This window comes from Schistocerca nitens, chromosome 9 (genome assembly GCF_023898315.1).
Source record: "Schistocerca nitens isolate TAMUIC-IGC-003100 chromosome 9, iqSchNite1.1, whole genome shotgun sequence".
NCBI lineage: Eukaryota > Metazoa > Arthropoda > Insecta > Orthoptera > Acrididae > Schistocerca > Schistocerca nitens.
The window spans coordinates 246724938-246742380 of NC_064622.1; the positions used below are offsets into that span (position 1 = coordinate 246724938).

Below are 17443 nucleotides of genomic sequence, written 5' to 3' on the forward strand. Positions count from 1 at the left end.
GCCCCGTCTCCCGAAGAGGACCAGACGGTGGCCGCCCGTATAAAACGCTCGGCTGGACACCGAGTCGCCACCAGTCTCCAAGTGTCCGCTGCCAGCAGCAAGCCGAGCACCGCACGAGTAGCGAGCGACATGGGCCGCACGACGAGGGTAAGCCGCGCACCAAATACCAGTCTTGCAATTACAAAAACACTTCATACCTCCTGTTTTCAGCGCATTTACTCTGGTGATAAATATTTTCTCCCTCAGTTCGCAATTCTTCCCTAGTTCTCCTCCATTGAAATAAATCTTTCCTTATATAAATGTCAGTCATTTCGAATAACTCCGTCTCTATCCCTCTGTGTTTCTGGGATACAAGAAGGCGAACAGGACGGATTGCACATTTTACAATTCAATTAACAGGCAACCATCGCAATGCAGTTTTCTGCAGTCTGTGGCAGCGACTTTTAGATCACAACTAATTCAGGACGGTACATTCGGGTCTCGATGTCCGATGGGTGCAATGTTTCGGCAACTGACTACTTTGCCATCATCAGCTGCATTGATGTACAGAGATACGGTCGCACATCTGTCAACCATTTTGCAATCCTTATCTTTCTATGGAACTCTTTTCAGGTAAACCTCTCTCAGACTTTATTTCTACTGTTCTGAATACTGAATTTACTTAACAAATTTGTTTTTGTTCTTGGCTGAATGTGTCGTCAGCTGTATCTTTCTCATGTTTGCCGGCATTCACTTCTTTACTCCTGCAACATTCAGAGCTACAGAGCGATTTAAAGACAAGGACGTAAACGCTTACAATTTTGCACTAAAAAGGTGGTTGCAGTGTGTGTCATTAGTTAAAAAAATCTTTTCTCTAGTCTTTTCCTATTGTACCAAGCAACGAGGAGCTAATGGTTAAGACTATATACTCATATTGGGAAGAACCGAGTTCGAATACCCATTTGCGTATCCTGATTTTGGCTATATGCGTCTTCATTCCCGCAGTCCACTTTACAGTAAATGAGGAATTTACTTCTCACCAGTATTAGTCGTTCTCCGTCCTACCCAATTCGCGCATGAGTCGCAGAAAAATAACCCCATAAAGACTCTAATCCTTCATGTTTACACGATCCTTAGGCGAAACAGACTACGGAACAGGTAATGTTGTTGCGTAGTCTACCTCCATTGTCGATTCTCTCTAAATAAGCGTATTGGTTCCAGCGAGTTCAGTTGTCTGAGCTTCGCCGGCCGCTGTGGCGGAGGGGTTATTGGCGCTTCAGTCCGGAACCGCACTGCTTTTACGGTCGCAAGTTCGAATCCTGCCTCGGGCATGGATGTGTGTGATGTCCTTAGGTTAGCTGGTTTAAGTAGTTCTAAGTCTAGGGGACTGATGACCTCAGATGTTAAATCCCATAGTGCTTAGAGCCATTTGAACCATTTTGTCTGAGCTTCCCTGTTTCCCTGCAATGACTAGGCTACTTCGGGCAAACGTCGGGGATGCGTCTTAAAACTACCGCAGGTTTCTTTCTAAATCTTCTGCAGCACTTCGTCCCTAAATATCTCAATACGTTTTGCTTTTCTTTCATTTATTCGATTTATTGTCACATTTTTAGTGCAACAGCCAGCCACCATTGCATAGATTTATATGTGTAATAATGAAGACACACCATTAGTCCTTTATTTGTGAAGCATCTGTCTTTTTCTGTTCTGTTTAAATTATGCAAAAGTTCTGAAATAAGTAAGAACAAGCATTAAACACAACTAACTGTAACTGGGGATGATGTAAGAAAATAGTCGCCGTTTTCTGGCAGATCATTCAAACTTATTTCCTCTACTTACAGCTAGTTACATCTGCATGCAATATTCAAGTTTCCCTAGCCTCATTTCACGTCGTTGGCTGTAAGGAAGGAATGTCATAGTCATCGCAACAAAAAAAGGGGTAGGGACACAAAGGTACAATTGTCTCCAGTAGCTTGTACTGTCTTCCGCTTGGTTAACGCCTGTACCAAGAACGAAGTTAAAGTATTGATTCATGGCTTTTGTGTCATATAGATATCAATACCCTGACTTAGAATTGTGTAAATATATACACATTAAGTGAGAACTACTAGCTTAGAGTTTTGCACGATGGGAGATAGTGTTACTATGAATTATATCTGGTGAAGATTTGGGCCGATTATTGCAGTTCCTTCGTGACTAGTTGCCACAAAACCAGTGAGCAATTTATAACAGATCATCATCAGATTTTGAGGAGAAACCAATAGAAATTCTCGTGGAACGATCTGTCGTTCGACTAGTAGTCGCATATGTCGCTCTACGCTTCTGTGTTGGCCAACTGCAAGCCTGCAGAATATTATAAGGGTACCATATATACCTATAAACCGCGCAAGCCCTTCCATAATGTGAGAACAATGAACCCACGCCATAACAAAATATAGTGTTCTTCATCTGAGACACAGTGCAACAGGAATCGAGTGACAATGGACAGCTTTCGCCGACCCGTGCAGTGCAGAACGAAGGGACTTGCGCCCGGTAGTCAGGTTGTCGCTGTCTGTAATTGCTGTCCCTTGAGACATTCGATCCGCTCTCTAAAGTCTTCTCCGCGAGGAAATCCTCGGTCTGCACCGCGACTGCTCGCTGTCTGAAACCGGAGCACTTCCCTTCACGGGAGATCCGCCTCAGTTCAATGATCTCTTGCAAGAACCTCCAGTCTCACAGACTCACTGCTATCCATTGCTGGATAGGAGCAATTACTTTTAATCTACAGCTCAGAGAGACGATTACTCTGCATCCTACGCGCATGTCATCCAAATCTTTGCTGTTTATGAGACCAGAGACAGCTTATTACCAACTGACATGGAAGTTTGCCATCCTTCAGATATGCTTCCTCTTTTGTGCAATTCGAGAGCAGGCCTTGATCAACATCGTTAACATTAACAAGACACTACACACAACATGCACTTACATGCCCATCTAAACTCAAATAGTCACGCTTGATATCAACACATTTCAAAGGTATCTGTGTGTGTCAGGCAGTTTCTTAGATTTCAGCATTTCATTATTGTAATGTCAACGTGCACCTTACAGCCAAACTTCATTCCCGACATTGTCCAAGAACAAAATTTTTAGGTAGACCTCATCAAGGAACTAGATTCGTATTTGACAGTTTACGTAATGACTTCTGTCACGATTAACAGATATCTGCACTGAATAAGTAAAAGTGGTGTAGTGCCGCATAACGTTAACGGTAGGTGATGAACACATATTTGTACGTGTAGATTTTCTACAATTATTTGTGCGTATTATGAGAACGCTATCCACCGCACCAGACCTCTACAGGTAACTTTCTTCCTATAAAGATTAATCTACACATCTTGTTGAGAGACCTGTACGATTCACTGACTTCTTGGGCTGATAAAAGTATGAAGCTGCCGCAGATGTTACAATAATCGAAACTCCGGTGAACTACCCACAAATGAAAGTAAATAAATACGTATAAATATCAGTGTAGGTACCACTGTTCTAATCAAACAGAAATCTTTCCACAGAGCCATCTACTTATCTGTTTCCTTATATCGTTACCCACTCTTTATTGAGAGCTGAGTAAACGTTAACATCTCTTTAGCATTAGTCAGGCAGTCGTTTCAGACAGATTTTGAAACTACAGATCAGTCAGCGGATGATCAGTAACGACACACATTTCGAGACATTCAGAAGCTATGCAAATGACTTAACAGGGAAAGATGGCTAGCATAATTACACGATTGGATGGTAGTTCGGAACTTTATAGAAATATTTATTGCTTTAGCGTTTAGTTGCATTATTCTGCAGGGAAATCTTGCCTTTCTTAATTTTCTGATGGTTAAACTGTCTTTTCTAGATATTAGTAGGAATGCAACGGTAAACATATACGTTTTATTAACAGTGAATTCGGTTTAATGATGTTATTATAAAAGCGAAAATGACAGCAATGCACAAAAAGAAAGTCTGCTTCAGTCTGCAGAGTAGTATATGCTGTTACGAAACTTCCTCAAACGTAATTATGTGCTGGACAACACTAGACAATCCATAGCAAAATAATGTCCTCTGAAGAACGTTATAAACCATATTCTATCATCAAGGCATCAACCACCATATTTCTCGCAGACGTAATTGCCCAATGTGGTACGGAGATCTCCTGCAGGCTTTGGAAGAGATGCAGAGAGGTACTCGCAAATTAAGGCAATGAACTAAACTGTGAAGTGGGTTTGTTATTTCTCCAGTGGGTAGAGCACTTAGTGGGTTAGATAAAGCTCCACGCTTTTGACCACTTAATCAGCCAGCAATGATTTTCAGTTGACAACCACAGAGAAGTAGAGCTGAACTGTAGCTTGTTGTTTGGTGTGCAGGTACTGGTGGCAGCAGGCCTGCTATTGGCAGTGCTGAGCCAGGATGGTATGGCACGGCCTTGGGGCCACGGAGGCGGTGGAGGCGGCGGCCACGGCGGAGGTGGAGGCGGCGGCCACGGCGGAGGTGGAGGCGGCGGCCACGGCGGAGGCGGAGGCGGCGGAGGTGGTCACGGTAAACATCTCGGAGGACCTGGCGGCTATGCCCACTCCTACGCCTACTTCCACGGACCGGTAGCTGGAGCCCATGAGGCTGTCCACGGCGGTGGTGGCCACGGGGGTGGCGGAGGCGGCGGCGGACACGGAGGTCACGGGGGTGGCGGCGGCGGTGGCGGACACGGAGGACACGGTGGTGGTGGCGGCGGACACGGAGGTGGTCACGGAGGCTACGGTGGCGGTGGTCACGGAGGCTACGGTGGCGGCGGACACGGAGGCGGTCACGGAGGCTACGGTGGCGGTCACGGCGGAGGTGGCGGCGGGCACGGAGGTGGCGGCCATGGAGGCGGCGGTGGTGGACACTACACCGACTTTGTCGTAAGTACATCTAAAAGAAGATGTAATACCATCCAAATCTGCTATATTCAACAAATCTAGTTTAGTTTGCCGTTGGCTTCTCATAGACACTGCAACTGAAAACAGATGCCAATACAATGACGTGACTGGCAGCCACTGATGAGTGAAATAATTTTTTGCCTATGAAAAATTGTGGGCCCAGTTTCATAAGGATTCGTATGTAAGACAGGAGTAGCAGATTTCAGTATAAAGCACTAAACTGATATGGGAATATCTATCACAGATTTTTAGTAATTTAAAATTCATGTAAGATATCCAGAAATGATACTGAGAATATAGGACTAACATGTGTCACTTAAACCTAGCTGTGAAGCGTTGGTTTCCATCACTTGAATCACTTTCTGTTATGGAAGCGAGTACATAACAATCTTCTAGAACAAATCTCCAATATGTGAGACAGTTTAGCTTATTTCTGTTCAATAGCTAGTAAAATTTAGGGTGATTTGCCTACTTTTGACCTTTACTGTACTGTGTTGTTTGTAAGCTTTTGTCAGACTACCTGTAGTTTATTTTCTCTTTCTTCTAGCATGATTGGAACGAGTTACGTTGTAATAAAGCAACATTTTGTATGAGCTGAAAACTTTTCTCAGTTGATTGGCCATTTAGATATCCTTATGCATTCTTCTGCTGCCTAAGTTGTTATTGCTTCTTGCCATATCTTGTGCTTACCATGATCTGTTGTTTGCCTTATAGGCCTACCCACTGTACACCTACGGTTATGACGTGTCTGACAAGCACACTGGAGACCACCACGGACATAAGGAGGACAGAAAGGGACACAGTGTGATCGGTAAGCTACAGACACCACTGTAATGTTTTGTTCATGTTAGCGATGATTGTAAGGGTCCACACCTTAAATAATTTACAAAGAAAATTTATAACGCTTTCACAGCCCATGCTAGGAACTTTTTCCTTTATTTATTCGCATAATCGGTTTCGAGATACTCAGTTTCATTATTGAATTATCGATTATATTGCACAGTGAACAATTAGAAAGTGGAGCTAAATATAATGTTTTTATATTGCGACGATGCCAAAGGCTCGGTGTATTCAAATGTTATACGTCCCTTCTTGAAGCATATGTGTGTACAGGCAAACTGTTGAAAACAGTGCTGAAGACTTGTGAAACGAACTGTATCCATCCACTTCATGTCAGAGACCAACTAGCGCTTGCAGAGTAAACTATGTACAGGGTCAGTCTTAAGTACCTGAAGGGTTTCAGAAGGTGACTGTGTCAAACCTACAAGACATACAGAAAATAGACACCTATTAGTGGGCGGATCACCTTTCCAAACTCTTACCTCACAATACAGTTGCTCAGTATGGGCACTGTTTGTGACTTGGGAAATGTCGATATGCGTGTGTAGTTCATCAGCCCCCTTAAACGAACTGCCTAATAGGCAATCCGACAATATGGAGCGGTTGACTTTCTGCGTGGTCTGACTCGCCTACCACCCAGTACGATCACACCGTGTTGCTCGTTAATAATCGAAAACTGAAGAGATGATCTGTCCACTGAATGGTGTCATATTTTTGTAGGTGCTGTAGTTTTCGCACAGTCTTCTAAAGCCTCAGAGGTACTTACGGATAATCCCGTACATCGTCAGCCACATTGTTTATGTGTTAATCCATACGTGATTCCTGCAGGAGAGTACCACATCAAGGAGCCGGGCGGCGACGTGCGCGTCGTCAAGTACAAGGCGGACAACAAGCACGGCTTCCAGGCTCACGTGAGCGGCGGCGCCGCAGGCGGAGGTCACAACGACCACTCCGGCTACCACAGCGGCTGCCACGGCTGCGGATCCCATCACGGAGGCGGCGGCGGCGGCGGTGGCCACGGAGGTTACGGAGGCGGTGGACACGGAGGCGGCGGTGGTGGTGGCCACGGAGGCGGCGGCGGCGGCCATGGAGGTCACTACTGATCGACACTGTACCTGGACCACGCCTTTAGTGATCGGATTCTTCTGTTATGTTTGTTAATGCTTTTGTGTAAATAAATGTTTTTAGCACATTTACTGCATTATTCTTCTTACAATCGTGTACTTTGAACCAAGATGTGTAAGTTTTTGGCGAAACCTGTTGCACTACATGGAACTGAATACTGAGTAATACAGAGGTTGCTGACAAACCCTAAATGCTGATGGTTCTGAATAAGTGCCATTGCATATTGAAAGTCCCCTGCTTGGTCATTTCACCAACAGTATTTTTCTACAGAGGTTGGGTTGATTTTTTCAGTATAGAGGAAATGAAAGATCAAAAAGCTAGTAACATTTTCTGAGAGAATCACTTTGTACTGAGAACAATCTGGACTTTTTTGAAGATCAGTGTTCTGATTGGTGGCCCGCCACAATTTCCTGGCCCACCACAATTTCCTCTCTGCTTTCAATCTCTTTTAATCTCAGAGCACCACGTAAACCCAAAAGCTTGAATTATTTATTGTATACGAGAGCTATTGCTAAATTAACATACGACTGCCTATTATAAAAATAGATAAAAATTATATACAGTATCTATTTACAAGGTGAGCTCATCGTTGGTTGTGAAGTGCAGCGCAGCCACCCAGGCTTTCACATGGAAAGACAAATGAATCTCAATTGATCCCAAAGTCGGACTATAGGAAGAATGTCGAAAACTCTCCGTATCAAAAAGTCAGAGTTTTTTCTTCGATTCACAGTATGGAGTCCTGCACTGTCGTGTGGGAGAATGCGCCTTCGGCGATCATCTGGAGTTATTTGTTTTGGAGTGACCATCGAAGGATCTCAGAATACACATGTGATGTCACAGTATTTTTCGTGCATTACTCTCAAAATTGTTTTTAGTTCCAGGAAATTGTAACCATTAGTTTGCAGTTTGACGACGCTTACTTGATTTTTTTGGCTCTATAGGAAGCATGAATGTGCATCCACTGTTTAGACTGCACCTCATTCAAGATTCTGTTCAGTAGTTTCCCTCTCTCTTCCTAGTAGTGCTGAGGGAATGTCAACGCTGAAATCAACCTTTCATTTTCGTATAAGTTATTTAAACACTTTAATACCCACCATGCACAGGACTTAAGGTAACCTGGGTTAGCTCAGCAATCTAAAGCACATCTTCAGAAAGTTCGGAATCAGTGAAGCATTGTATAACATAATTTCGTCAATATGTTGTACAAGTTTCTCATATTTGAGTATCTTCCTCGACCAATTTCATCACAGCATTGAATTTTCAGCCTCACTTCCTCACAGGATGATCGCTCATAACCCCACACACAACACAATTGACGTTGAATACCGACAGCATTGAATCCTTCTGCTTGCAGGAAGAGAACGACAGAACGTACCTCGTAATTGCAGAAAGACGCAGTAACACCGTCTATTTCAGTCGCTTGCTCCTTACACACTGACGAACACAGCGACGTGATCACGTGATCACTGAAGCAGTGTGACCTTAAAATATCCTTTTCCAGCCACGCAAGCATCATGAAACTACAAGCATTTGTTTTTGTTTAAAATCCAATCAGAGGTTAATTTATGACTAGTCACCATATATGGGAACATCCGTCTTTACCTGTAATTTTTACTCTACATGGCAGCTATATCCAGATGTCCTATCATCCCGTCGTCCAGTTTTTTTTGTATTATCCACAAATTATTTCTCTCGCCGATCCTGTGGAGAATCTTCTCAATTACTTTAATTTTCCACATATAAGAGTCACATCACACCAAAAGTCGTTAGAAATTTATTCCACAAATTATGGCACAAATTAGACACTAGTAGATTTCCTTTGTCGAGGAATGCTGTCTTTACCTGAACTAACCTGCGTCTTATAGCCTTGCTTTACCGTTCATGCACTAGCTTGCTTCCAAAGTGGCAGAATTTCGTTATTTCATTATACAGTGTCGAATTAAAATGTTGTTTGTCTCATTTATGCTGATTGTGAATACTTCTCTAATTTTTGGTTCACTCTATAAAAATAGTAGACTTTACATTTCATTCAGAGTGCCCTGTAATTTTTCTTCACTTTCGTAGAATATGGCAGTGGTATCAGCGAACCATATAACTGACCCATTTTCACCCTCAATTTTAAGCCCTCTTCTTAACCTTCCATTTTCTTACTTTATTGCTTCTGTAATATACAGACTGAACAATACAAGACAAAGTCTAAACTCCTGCCATATGTCATTTGTAATCCTTGCACTTCTCTCTAGGGCGTCAATTCTGATCATTCCCATTTCGTTGTTGTATATATTGCTTATTATCCGTCTTCCGCTATAGCGTATACCTATTTTTCTTACCATTTCAAACATCTACCACAGATTTACAGTGTAGAACACTTTTTCTAGATCAACAAATCCTTGATTTTCCGTAAGTCTTGCTTCCATTATCAAGTCCAACGTAAAACTACATCTTTGGTCCTTTACCTATCCAAACTCCAAACAGATCGTCACAAAGAACATGCTCATCTTTCTTTTCAGTTTGTGTTCTCGTCAGAAGCTTGTGTGCATGAGCTGTCAATTCATGCCCATCTTCGGGATTAAGTGAATGATACAGTTATGAAAACCTAGTGTTATGTCTCCAGTCTAACAGATTTATCGTTTGGTTGCCAAGCTCTCCAAGTGATGGTATCTATATCAGCCTTATCTGATCGCAGGTCTTCCAATGCTATGCCAAACTCTGATATGGGATCCGCTACACCTTCCAAATCGACATCCATTTTTCTTCTACTAATTTAGCAAACTTTTCTCCGTTTCCAGACGCTCTCAGCGTACTCTTTCCACACATAACAGTGTAGTTCCTTTTACTCTTTTGATGTTGGGCGTAGAGTTTGCAGACTGCCGACTGGCAATAGCCAGCGGGCCTGCCTTGAGTGCGGTTTTATTTATTAATCTTCTATTTTGATGGCTTCTGTATCGACGGTAAAGTTGTTTGCGGAGTACAAATGTAGATGAATAAAAAGAAGATAGTTCGAAATAATAACATTTATGCGACTAGTTTACTGTGTGTTGATGTCGACATTTTATTTATTTAAATATTGCTTTCATAGATTAATAACAGTTTAATTTTCAATGAAAGTTGCTAATTTGTTTTCAACAGTTGTCTCTTCACACAGTTACAGAAACGAAAAAAAAAAAAAAACTATTGGCATTTTCACCTCGTTGGGAAGCGAAGGGAGGCTATGGGGCCGGCCACTGTGGCTGAGCGGTTCTAGGCGCTTCAGTCCGGAACCGCGCGACTGCTACGGTCGGAGGTTCGAATCCTGCCTCGGGCATGGATATGTGTGATGTTCTTAGGTTTAAGTAGTTGTAAGTTCTAGGGGACTGATGACCTCAGATGTTAAGTCCCATAGTGCTTAGAGCCATTTGACCCATTTGAGGCTATGGGGCAACACTCGACACGGTATTAAGCACTTAGCTTATCCTATTAGGAACCTGCTTCTTGTTCGCTAGTGTGAAAAAGCAGCAGACGTCACGACTATGGCTGTCCATTGTGGAAATAAGCAGCGACTCCCAGTAGCTGGAATAGTGAACTGTGGATATGTAACAAAAGTTTTTTTTAACCTTTCTGATGTAATACTTCATTCAAATGGAAGTGCACTGGTGTGCATAAGTTAAGAGCGAATGTGACTTTGGCATTAAGTGTCACTGTCAAGTAACAGCGCCCGATGAAACTTGGACCGTACATAGAATCACCTGTTACCGTATACGAGTGGTCTAGAAGGTAGCTTCCGTGGAGCGACGGCCATTCTGCGCAGACGGTACTCTCTCGCGACATCGGCCCAGCCAGCGCACTTTGCATAACTGCAACCGTGCTGCGACCTCAGGAGGAAAACGGCCACGTGCCTCGGTCAACACAGGGCGGCCACCACGGACCGGCCAGCACACTTCGACACGCGCTTCACCTGTGGCGCGCGCATTCCACACTGCTCCCTGCCGCCGAGGAGACAAGAGCAGCAGATCAGAAATATACACCGAGGTGGCAATAGTCATGGGATAACGATGTGCACACATACAGGTGGCTGTAATATTGGGTACACAAGGTATAAAAGGGCGGTGCATTGGCGGAGCTGCCCACTGTAAACACGTCTACATCTACATACATACTCCGCAATCCACCATACGGTGCGTGGCAGAGGGTACCTCGTACCACAACTAGCATCTTCTCTCCCTGTTCCACTCCCAAACAGAACGAGGGAAAAATGACTGCCTATATGCCTCTGTACGAGCCCTAATCTCCTTATCTTATCTTTGTGGTCTTTCCGCGAAATATAAATTGGTGGCAATAAAATTGTACTACAGTCAGCCTCAAATGCTGGTTCTCTAAACCTCCTCAGTAGCGATTCACGAAAAGAACGCCTCCTTTCCTCCAGAGGCTCCCACCCGAGTTCCTGAAGCATTTCCGTAACACTCGCGTGATGATCAAACCTACCAGTAACAAATCTAGCAGCCCGCCTCTGAATTGCTTCTATGTCCTCCCTCAATCCGACCTGATAGGGATCCCAAACTCTCGAGCAGTACTCAAGAATAGGTCGTATTAGTGTTTTATAATCGGTCTCCTTTACAGATGAACCACATCTTTCCAAAATTCTACCAATGAACCGAAGACGACTATCCGCCTTCCCCACAACTGCCATTACATGCTTGTCCCACTTCATATCGCTCTGCAATGTTACACCCAAATATTTAACTGACGTGACTATGTCAAGCGCTACACTACTAATGGAGTATTCAAACATTACGGGATTCTTTTTCCTATTCATCTGCATTAATTTACATTTATCTACAGGGTGTTACAAAAAGGTACGGCCAAACTTTCAGGAAACATTCCTCACACACAAATAAAGAAAAGATGTTATGTGGACATGTGTCCGGAAACGCTTAATTTCCATGTTAGAGCTCATTTTAGTTTGTTCTTCCACCTACGCTCAATGGAGCACGTTATCATGATTTCATATGGGATACTCTACCTGTGCTGCTAGAACATGTGCCTTTACAAGTACGACACAACATGTGGTTCATGCATGATGGAGCTCCTGCACATTTCAGTCGAAGTGTTCGTACGCTTCTTAACAACAGATTCGGTGACCAATGGACTGGTAGAGGTGGACCAATTCCACGGCCTCCACTCTCTCCTGACCTCAACCCTCCTGATTTTCATTCATGGGGGCATTTGAAAGCCCTTGTCTACGCAACCCCGGTACCAAATGTAGAGACTCTTCGTGCTCGTATTGTGAACGGCTGTGATACAATACGCCATTCTCCAGGGCTGCGTCAGCGCATCAGGGAACTCCATGCGACGGAGGGTGGATGCATGTATCCTCGCTAACGGAGGACATTTTGAACATTTCCTGTAACAAAGTGTTTGAAGTCACGCTGCTACGTTCTGTTGCTGTGTGTTTCCATTCCATGATTAATGTGATTTGAAGAGAAGTAATAAAATGAGCTCTAACATGGAAAGTAAGCGTTTCCGGACACATTTCCACATAACATATTTTCTTTCTTTGTGTGTGAGGAATGTTTCCTGAAAGTTTGGCCGTACCTTTTTGTAACACCTTGTATATTTAGAGTTAGCTGCCATTCTTTACACCAATCACAAATCCTGTCCAAGTCATCTTGTGTCTTCCTACAGTCACTCAACGACGACACCTTCCCGTACACCACAGAATCATCAGCAAGCAACCGCACATTGCTATCCACACTGTCCAAAATATCATTTATGTAGATAGAAAACAACAGCGGACCTACCACACTTCCATGGGGCACTCCAGATGACACCACCTCCGATGAACACTCACCATCGAGGACAACGGACTGGGTTCTATTACTTAAGAAGTCTTTGAGCCACTAACATATTTGGGAACCAACCCCATATGCTCGTACCTTAGTTAGGAGTCTGCAGTGTGGCACCGAGTCAAACGCTTTCCGGAAGTCAAGGAATATGGCATCCGTCTGATTACCTTCATCCATGGTCCGAATATCCTGCGTTACCCGTAAACTCGACACTACCTATCCCTTAGTTTCACCCCTGCTCACTGCTCCTAATACTCTGCCACGTTGCTACATCCACATTTCCCCCGACGCTACAGCTCCACACACTCCAAATTCTCTCCCAACGAAACTTTAATCGCCTTCCCATACCCGACCATGAAATCTGCTCTGATGTATACTAGTCCTATCACTTCTAAAAGAACCCACCCCACTTCTCCTGGTCAGCACTCCCTTCCTTTTCATACCTTCCCACATACATCCCAAGGATCTGGTCCGGAACAGCATCCCTCTTCACTCTCCCGAATTCTTGCTGCAAACATCCGCCCACAGAAAGATCCTCTTACACAAAAGCCCAACTGCTACGTTCCGATGATGCCCCTCCTTCTGGTGGTCGTGGCCTGTCCATCACTTCACTCATGTCTCTGTCTTAATCAGTCAAAACACCGGCTTTTTACTTTTTTAAATTATGCAACTGTTCCTCTGTCTTTTATCTTTTGTGAAACATATATTTTCCATTTCATCTTTGTGAACCTTTGATTAATCAACAAATCCGCCTTTTGAATTTTTAATTATGCAACTTAATAATGTCTTTTTATTACGTCAAACGTTCATTTTGTCAACCGCTGTGTCCCATTTCATAATATGTTTCATAAATTTTTACTCTCATCCGGCTGAAAAACTGCGGCTCGTATCATCTCACAGCCCGCCCTCCGCCTCACAATAAAAGAAAAAAAAAGAAGGAAAAAAATCGGAGCTGTCATTTGTACTCAAGTAATTCATGTGGAAAGGTTTGCGATGTGATTATGCCCACACGACGGGAATTAACAGACTCTGATAGAGGAATAGTAATTCTAGCTAGACGCATGAGACATTCTATTTCCGAAATCGTTGGGGAATTCAATATTCCGAGATCCACAGCGTCAAGAGTGTGCCGTGAACATCAAATTTCTGCCATTACCTCTCACCACAGACAACGGAGTTCAATGAGAGCAGCATCGTTTGTGTAGAGTAGTCGGTACTAAAAGACAAGCGACACTGCGTGAAATAACCGGAGAAATCAATATGGGACGTACGACGAAGGTATCGGTTAGGACAGTGTGGCGACATTTGGCGTTAATGGGCTATGGCAGCAGACGATCGACGTGAGTGCCTTTGCTTACAGTACGACATCGCCTGCACGCCTCTCCTGGGCTCGTGACCGTGTCGGTTGGACTCCAGATTACGGAAAACCTTGGCCTGCTCAGATAAGTCTCGATTTCAGCTGATAAGATGTGATGGTACAGTTCGAGTGTCGCACCTACCCGACAAACCCATCGACCCAAGTAGTCAACAAGACACTGTGTAGGCTGGTGGTTGCTCCATAATGATGTGGACTTTGTTTACATGGAATGGACTGGTTCCTCTGGTCCGACTGAACCGATCATTGAATGGAAATGGTTATATTCGGGCACTCGGAGACTGTTTACAGTCACTCATCGACTACATGTTCCCAAAAACGATGTATTTTTTTATGGATGACAATGTGCCACGGCCGAGCGGTACTAGGCTCTTCAGTCCATAGCCGCGCTGCTGCTACGGTCGCAGGTTCGAATCCTGCCTCGGGCATGGGTGTGTGTGATGTCCTTAGGTTAGTTACGTTTAAATAAAGTCTAGGGGACTGATGACCTTAGGTGTTAAGTTCCATAGTGCTTAAAGCCATTTGAACCATTTGACAATGTGCCATGTTACTGGGCTACAGGTGTTCGCGTTAGGTTAGAGGAACATTCTGGACAGTTCGAGCGAATGATTTGGCCAACCAGATCACCCGGCGTGAATCCCATCGAACGTTTATGGGACGTAATTGAGAGGTCATTTCGTGCTCGTGGGTTACAATAGATTTTTGTTTATAACGGATTTGATGGAAATACTGTTAATGAAGGTGGATTTGATAGTAGTTTAATTTATTTAATTTAACTGATATTGGCTCTGAGGTGTGAGTCCTGCACCGACAACTCTTTCGCTATTATAGACAGTTGCAGAGGTAGCGTGGCTCATTATTTCTGCAGGGGTCTTCCAACTTCATGAGTCCATGCCACGTCGAGTTGCTGCAGTACGACTGGCTAGAGGAGATTCTACACGATATTAGGAGGTATCCCATGACTTTTGTCACCTCAGTGTAGAACCTCTGAGCTAGCGACTATTTAGGCCCTCCCCGCACTTTCCAGCGGCAGTCACATCGCAGACAACTGTGAAACCATCACCATCATCACGCTGGGACATCGTACCTTCGACCGGCAGCTCGCCTGATGCGACTTCACTTCGGTGCACTGGTCACTATTCTTGGTAAACACTAAATCTCCTTCGATATCATCATCCGCTACAGAGATCAAGAGGTCCGAAGCTACAGTATATATGCACGAAAAATATGTGCGTAATAAGCGACTTGATGCGTAAATGTAGCTTAACTGACGTAGTGAAAATGGGCAAGGGCTCTATGGCCATCGCAACTGTGCTGATGTCACCAAACTCTCTTTTTAGTCAGTATTTTACCACCAATAAAACTTTATGCAGCGCTGTCGCTGTACAATCGGCACTTCACGCATCTACAAATATGCCCAAAACTGGTACTGGAATGACACAACATGGGGTACAAAGAGTCTTCAAGTACCTGAAAAAAAAATGAGTGCCAAAAATTTTGTAAAACTGGAAACACTACAAATTTAATAAAATAAAATTTTTACTCTTTTAAGATACAAATCATAAGCCAAGTGTTTTCAATCAACTGCGATCGATAAGCAAAGAATGCAGACAAATGTAAAGCAAACGATTTTGTCCAATCTTATATTAAGTGTACTTATTTATTGTTTTTATGTATCAAAGTATATAAATGTATCGAAGTGCATAAATAAAATTTTACTGCCCAGTGGAATTCCTTTTACATAAGCAGCACAACCTGCTGCAACGGGGAAAAGAAGGGAAGCAGCGGAATATGCTCTATTTGAAGTACAAAAAGGCGAATATGTTCCTCTTTAAAAAACTATAACAGAATAGTGGGGAACCAGCTTCCTCATTCCGCCTTGTTCTTGAGCGGAAGGTGAGTAGCAGAGAGAGAGAGAGAGAGAGAGAGAGAGAGAGAGTGACGGTGAAGAGTGGGAGAGAAAGAGGAGACAGTGGCAGTGAAACAGAAACAGAGATGGATGAAGATAACAGTAATGGGAGCCAAAGAGACAGGAGATTTTGGTGGTCAGTGAGAGAAAATAGCAGTAAAACAGAAAGAGAGATGTGTGGAGATAGAAGTTATCTGAGTAAAAGAAAGAGGAGACAATGGAAATGAAATGTACAGATCAGTGGAGACTACACGTAGGCTTGGTGGTTCTGGACCCTCCGAGATTGGCGAACGTTAAGACGTAGTATAGTGGAGGGCACATTATGGAGTGAAATTTTAAACACGTGGTTATAGGGCAAAAAATAAGATTTGATTTGTCGAAGTATGATCGAAACCGTGGCAGCGGGAAAGAAAGTAAAAGGACACCGTTACGTGTGAGAGTACACCGTAGCAGTAGTATACAGGGTGGACCATTGATAGTGACCGGGCCAAATATCTCACGAAATAAGCATCAAACGAAAAAACTACAAAGAACGAAACTTGTCTAGCTTGAAGGGGGAAACCAGATGGCGCTATGGTTGGCCCGCTAGACGGCGATACCATAGGTCAAACGGATATCAACAGCGTTTTTTTTAATAGGAACCCCCATTTTTATTATATATTCGTGTAGTACGTAAAGAAATATGAATGTTTTAGTTGGACCACTTTTTTCACTTTGTGATAGATGGCGCTGTAATAGTCACAAACGTATAAGTACGTGGTATCACGTAACATTCCGCCAGTGCGGCGGTATTTGCTTCGTGATGCATTACCCGTGTGAAAATGGACCGTTTACCAATTGCGGAAAAGGTCGATATCGTGTTGATGTATGGCTATTGTGATCAAAATGCCCAACGGGCGTGTGCTATGTGTGCTGCTCAGTATCCTGGACGACATCATCCAAGTGTCCGGACCGTTCGCCGGATAGTTATGTTATTTAAGGAAACAGGAAGTGTTCAGCCACATGTGAAACGTCAACCACGACCTGCAACAAATGATGATGCCCAAGTAGGTGTTTTAGCTGCTGTCGCGGCTAATCCGCACGTCAGTAACAGACAAATTGCGCGAGAATCGGATATCTCAAAAACGTCGGTGTTGAGAATGCTACATTAACATCGATTGCACCCGTACCATATTTCAATGCACGAGTAATTGCATGGCGACCCTTTTTTACGCCGTGTACACTTCTGCCACTGGGCACAAGACAAATTACGGGAAGATGACAGATTTTTTGTACGCGTTCTGTTTAGCGACGAAGCGCCATTCACGAACAGCGGTAACGTAAACCGGCATAATATGCACTATTGGGCAACGGAAAATCCACGATGGCTGCGACAAGTGGAACATCAGCGACCTTGGCGGGTTAATGTATGGTGCGGCATTATGGGAGGAAGGATAATTGGTCCCCATTTTATCGA

General features: G+C 43.7%; 1 protein-coding gene and 1 long non-coding RNA gene across 3 annotated transcripts in view; one reads left to right on the plus strand and one right to left on the minus strand.

The window, feature by feature from the left end:
- The window catches only part of LOC126203180 (uncharacterized), a 48972-nt gene that overhangs the window by 22975 nt on the left and 8554 nt on the right, over positions 1-17443 (minus strand). The gene's annotated exons all lie outside the window — the stretch shown is intronic.
- On the plus strand, positions 49-6871 carry LOC126203179 (uncharacterized). The gene is made up of 4 exons (XM_049937420.1): positions 49-147; positions 4368-4898; positions 5631-5727; positions 6585-6871. Exons 1-4 carry the CDS (start codon positions 130-132, stop codon positions 6857-6859), a joined length of 921 nt encoding a protein of 306 aa, XP_049793377.1. The 5' UTR covers positions 49-129; the 3' UTR covers positions 6860-6871.

Bases quoted from the DNA above. Each gene is read 5' to 3' on its own strand.
- LOC126203179 (XM_049937420.1), top strand. The intron at 4,899-5,630 runs GTAAGTACATCT...TTTGCCTTATAG, and splicing joins GACACTACACCGACTTTGTC to GCCTACCCACTGTACACCTA. The intron at 5,728-6,584 runs GTAAGCTACAGA...TGATTCCTGCAG, and splicing joins AAAGGGACACAGTGTGATCG to GAGAGTACCACATCAAGGAG.